Source organism: Camellia sinensis, chromosome 10, assembly GCF_055761805.1.
Source record: "Camellia sinensis isolate YWXY chromosome 10, ASM5576180v1, whole genome shotgun sequence".
NCBI classification, from domain to species: Eukaryota; Viridiplantae; Streptophyta; class Magnoliopsida; order Ericales; family Theaceae; genus Camellia; species Camellia sinensis.
The window spans coordinates 179,040,099-179,045,303 of record NC_138970.1 but is presented as its reverse complement, the minus strand read 5'-3'; the positions used below and the strand labels follow the sequence as shown (position 1 = coordinate 179,045,303).

The window sequence follows — 5,205 nt, the reverse complement described above, 5'->3', positions numbered from 1 at the left end:
CCTTTTTTGATTGGAATGAAAACTTCGTTTTTATTTATTTTTTTCCAAGTATTAACATGACTTCCATGCTGAGGCCCAAGTCAATGATCTCAAACGCCAGCTTCCTTTTTTTGATTGGAATGAAAACTTTGTTTTTATTTATTTTTTTTCCAAGTATTAACAAGAGTGGTCAAACTTCAAAATTTGAGTGTGGTTCAAGCTTTTTTTTTTTTTTTTTTTTTTTTTTTTTTTTTTTTTTTTTGAGAACCAAAACACAGACCATTAGATAATGTATTAAGTAGGAAAATTGTCTACAGATCTGGCTAGGTCATGGGTTGGTTTAACATCCTGACTCTGAAAAATTGTGTCTTTATTGGTTTAGAGAGAGGTTTGGGCTTCAACCTTTGTTAAGACGTTTCGAATATTCAAGGTGTTCTGGTTAATTTATTAATCTGCTAACCTCTAAAAGAATTAAAAGAAAGAAAAAAAAGAATAAATTTCTAGATACAAAGGTCAATCATATAACGAGATAAAGAATAAATAAGAATAAACAAGATTTATAATGTACAGATAATTTTTTTTTTTTTACTTGTAAATCTTATAAAATCTCACTATACCTATTTACTCTGTACGTGATATGTGCCTGTAAGAAGAGAAAAGAAAAAAGAAAAAGAAAAAAAGACAGAGTCCATGCTTGACTTGGTGGAGAAATCAATTGCATTTTGTGCGAGTCCACCGTTCCTTTTTTTCTTTTTTGTCGTGTGGAATGGGTGTAGAAAGTGAGCTAGAAAGAATCTCACACCATAGGTTCCAGAAATACCCACTAGACCAAAACATTTGTAGGAAGGGGGTTCAATCCTAACGTCAATAATTTCAATTTTAGATCACAATAGTCTTCATATGGTAACAACGCTTGCAAAAGAGATTAATTGAGTAATGAAAATTTAAGAATAAAATTTAAAATTTTAAGTTCGAGTCATTTTATGGGCATTATTGAAAAAATTTGCATTCAAGATTTCCACACTACTAGACATGACATTAACTTTCCTTTGATCATAGTGGATGATACGATATGTGTTTCAAGTTCATGTTAAAATTATCTCAAAATTAATTTAATTAATTTATTTTTTGGTATAATCATGTTGTGTCATTTTTAGATTGTGTCTTGCTTATATTGTATTAACATATCATATATATTAAAGAAGTTTCATCCTTAATTAAAAATACCAAGTGTGATAAAATTAATTTTTTTCCCCACAAGTTAAATCTTGTGAAACTAACTTCTACTAGATGAAATTATGTTTTAAATATTTTATTTTTACTCAATTCCATTTCTCCAATTTAAAATATTATACCCTATTATTATATATTTTTTTACTAGATTGACTCTAAAATAGGTGGCAAAAAATACATTACCTTAAATGAAAAACAAAAAAATTACATTAGCCTTAAAATTATGTTTTACATAGTTTTTGTTCTAGTAGATGGAATAACATAAGTGATTAAAAAATATCATGAAACTACTTAATAGAAATAACATTAGTACTTAGTACTAAGAAATAGCATTAAAATATCCATGTCAATTTTGTATTATATTCTTGTCGTGTCAAAACAAGTCAATCTTAACTTGCTAATTTGGTGTATGGTTCGAGTTGTGTTGAAAATTCCCACCTTACATGAATGCAAAAGAAAGGAATACATGACACAATTGTACCACTTACACACAATACCATCTCGGACCATACAATTGTTGAAATTCAATAATATCAGAGTATCAACTAACAATAATATGATATGAGAGACAAAGTTGGCCCCATCTATCCCTTTTTATATTGTTGCTTTAGTCGAAAGTATCATGTGCACATATTATAATAGTATTCTAAAATTACTGAATAATTGCTTGATAAACTATTGGTCTACTTTTTTTGGTGTTCTATAAATAACATGCCCTAACAACATCTCAAGTTCATGCCACACATAAAAGTTGTGTTTACCAAATCTATTATAAATTGCAACCCATCCAAGCCTTGATCCTTGTATCTTACTTTCAATAGCTAATTGAAGTAAGCATGACTAAGTGGAGTATCTCCCTTCTGGCAGTTCTTCTGTTTTTTCCTTTGTTTTCCAAACTTGTTTCTCTCAAAGTCAATGCATTCAATACCAATGCTAGTGGTAGCACACAATGCATTGAATTTGAGAAAAAAGCCCTCATCAAATTCAAAGAAGGCCTCATAGATCCATCAATGAAGCTTTTTTCTTGGGTTGGCGATGATTGCTGCTCGTGGAAAGGCATAAGCTGCAACAAACAGACTGGCAACGTTGAAATGCTTGACCTCAAAAACAATGGAGATGTTTATGGCTCATCGTGCTTGGGTGGTGAGATAAGTTCATCTTTGCTCAACTTAAAACATTTGAGTTATTTGGATCTAAGCATGAACAATTTTCGCGAAATTCCAATCCCAACATTTTTAGGCTCTCTTGAGAAACTAAATTACCTCAATCTTTCTCAAGCATCTTTTAGTGGAATGGTACCACCCCATCTTGGAAACTTGTCAAACTTGCATTATCTTGATCTCTCTACATACTTAAATCCCGGTAGCAACTGGGTTTCAGAGCTGAGCTGGCTCTCTGGTCTCACTTCTTTGAAGTATCTCAATCTAGAGGGTGTGAACCTTAGTGAAGCAACTACTTGGTTGCAAGCTGTTAACACAATTCCTTCTCTATCCGAGTTGCATTTGGCTGATTCTGAACTTCACAAATTTCCTCCCTCTGTACCAAATTTGAATCTCACTTCCCTTTTAGTCCTCGATCTCTCCTTCAACAAATTCAACTCCACATTGCCTCAGTGGTTGTTTAATATCAGCACCCTTGTGAACATTGATCTTAGTGCAAATTTTTTTGAAGTCCCAATAGGCCATTTCAAGTTTGGCAACCATTGCAACTTGCAAATTTTGGATCTGTCTGTCAATAAAATTAGCGGTGAGGTAAGTGATCTCATAGAGGGATTGTCCAGATGCAGCAATAGTAGTCTAAAGGAACTTAGGTTGCGGTACAATGAATTAAGTGGGCAACTGCCTAATTCACTTGGGCGCCTTAAGCATTTAAGGTCCCTTGTCCTTAAAGGGAACTTAATCTCAGGACCGGTTCCTAAAACTGTTGAAAACTTGTCTGTCCTAAAGGAATTGGACCTCTCTTACAATAAAATGAATGGATCTATCCCAAAAAGTTTGGGGAAACTCATGAAACTAACTCACCTTCGACTTTACGAAAATTCTTGGGAAGGGGCTTTATCACAACATCTTTTAGAGGGTTTAAAGAAACTAGAAGATTTCTCTGTCTCATCTTCATTTAAAACTTTTGTTTTCGATGTCAAACATGATAATTGGATTCCTCTTTTTTGCCTAAAATCCATTATTATCAGTGACTGTTCATTGGGTCCCAAGTTCCCATTATGGCTAAGAACTCAGAGAGAGCTTTCTTTCTTAAGCCTCACAAATGTTTCGATTTTAGACACAATGCCTGATTGGCTTTGGAAATTGTCTCCACAGCTTGATTGGCTTGATCTTTCTCATAATCAAGTCAATGGTTTACTTCCCAACACATTGCAATTTCGAGCATTTGCTTTGGTGGATTTGAGTTTCAACCGGTTAACGGGCCAATTCCCGCTTTGGCATAATTTGTCAATTCTTCATTTGGGAAACAATTCACTTTCAGGACCAATCCCCGAAAAAATCAACACTGTGATGCCACACTTGAGAGTTCTTGATCTTTTTGAGAACTTTCTTAGTGGTAACATCTCACCATCCATTGTTGAAATGAAGAACTTGGAATCTATTGATCTATCAAACAATCTTTTTTCTGGGGAAATTCCTAGAAATTGGATCAATATGCAACAAATTGGCGTCATAGATCTATCGAACAACAATCTAGTTGGCAAATTTCCAAGCTCAATATGTTCATTGCCATATCTTTACAGCTTAAAATTGAGCACCAACCGTCTCCATGGCAAAATCTTTTCCTCCTTGGTGAGCTGCACAAGCTTGCAAACATTGGACATTGGAGACAACAAATTTTCCGGGGAAATACCAAATTCCATTGGAGAAAGCCATTCATCGCTGCTTGAGCTACGCATACGCGGCAACATGTTCAGTGGAAACATTCCAAAACAACTCTGTCATCTTCCTTACCTCCATATCTTGGACCTCGCTCATAACAATTTATCAGGACCCCTCCCACCATGTCTAGGCAATTTGATTCGTTTGAGTACTTTCACGCCTTATGACCGACTACCACCTTCTGCAAGAGCGACGCACGCGAACCAAATGGAATTGGTTGTGAAGGGACGAAATATGAAAATTATCAATATTCTTAGCATTGTAAATATTATTGACTTTTCGAGCAACAAACTATGGGGAGAGATCCCAGATGAATTAACAAATCTTTCGTCCCTAGGGGCCTTAAATTTATCGAGGAACGAATTGACAGGGAAGATACCAGAGAATATTGGAAGGTTACAACAATTAGAAGCTCTTGACCTCTCATGGAACCATCTTTCAGGTCCAATTCCTCCAAGCATGGCTTCCATAACTGCACTGGACTATTTGAACCTATCGCATAACAACTTGTCTGGACCAATTCCCTCGACCAACCAGTTCCAAACCTTCGCTGATCCATCAATTTACGTTGAAAATCTTGAACTTTGCGGGTCACCATTGACGACCAAATGCCCAACCCCAAATCAGGGTGATGTAGAAGACAAAGACGCTAAAACGAATGATGAAGAGGAGTTTGATAGGCTATGGTTCTACATTAGCATTGGAGTAGGATTTGCTGTGGGATTTTGGGCTGTTTGTGGCAGTTTGGTTGTGAAAAGTTCATGGAGACATGCTTTCTTCCAATTCATAGATAAGGTGATAGATTGGGTCTTCGATAGTTGTTGTCCGTGTTTTTAATTTTGTTGTTTCATCATTGGTATGGCAGTTGAAGTGGCTCATTTGTTAAATATCAATATGATGCCTGACATGCTTTTGTTTCCATTTTCATGCTTTTGTTTTTGTTTTTGTTGCTGTTGTACCAAGACATGGCTTCATTGATGAGAAGCTCCTCAAAATTCTCCGAAATTTGGTATGCAATGTTTTTTTTTAGTATAGTAAAAGGATATCCGAAATTAGCAGATGTCGATCCCATTAACCAATCGAATATCTGAAATTAGTTGATGTCAGATAT

The 5,205-nt window shown here is 35.1% G+C and overlaps 1 protein-coding gene across 1 annotated transcript; it reads left to right on the top strand.

Moving 5' to 3' along the window:
- The first annotated feature begins 2,048 nt into the window (after nt 1-2,048).
- On the top strand, nt 2,049-4,931 carry LOC114310275 (receptor-like protein EIX2). The gene has a single exon (XM_028256224.2). The coding sequence runs from the start codon at nt 2,049-2,051 to the stop codon at nt 4,929-4,931; it is 2,883 nt and encodes a 960-aa protein (XP_028112025.2).
- The last annotated feature ends 274 nt before the right edge of the window (nt 4,932-5,205 follow it).

Coding starts and splice junctions, on each gene's coding strand:
- LOC114310275 (XM_028256224.2), top strand. CDS start 2,049: ATGACTAAGTGGAGTATCTCCCTTCTGGCAGTTCTTCTGTTTTTTCCT.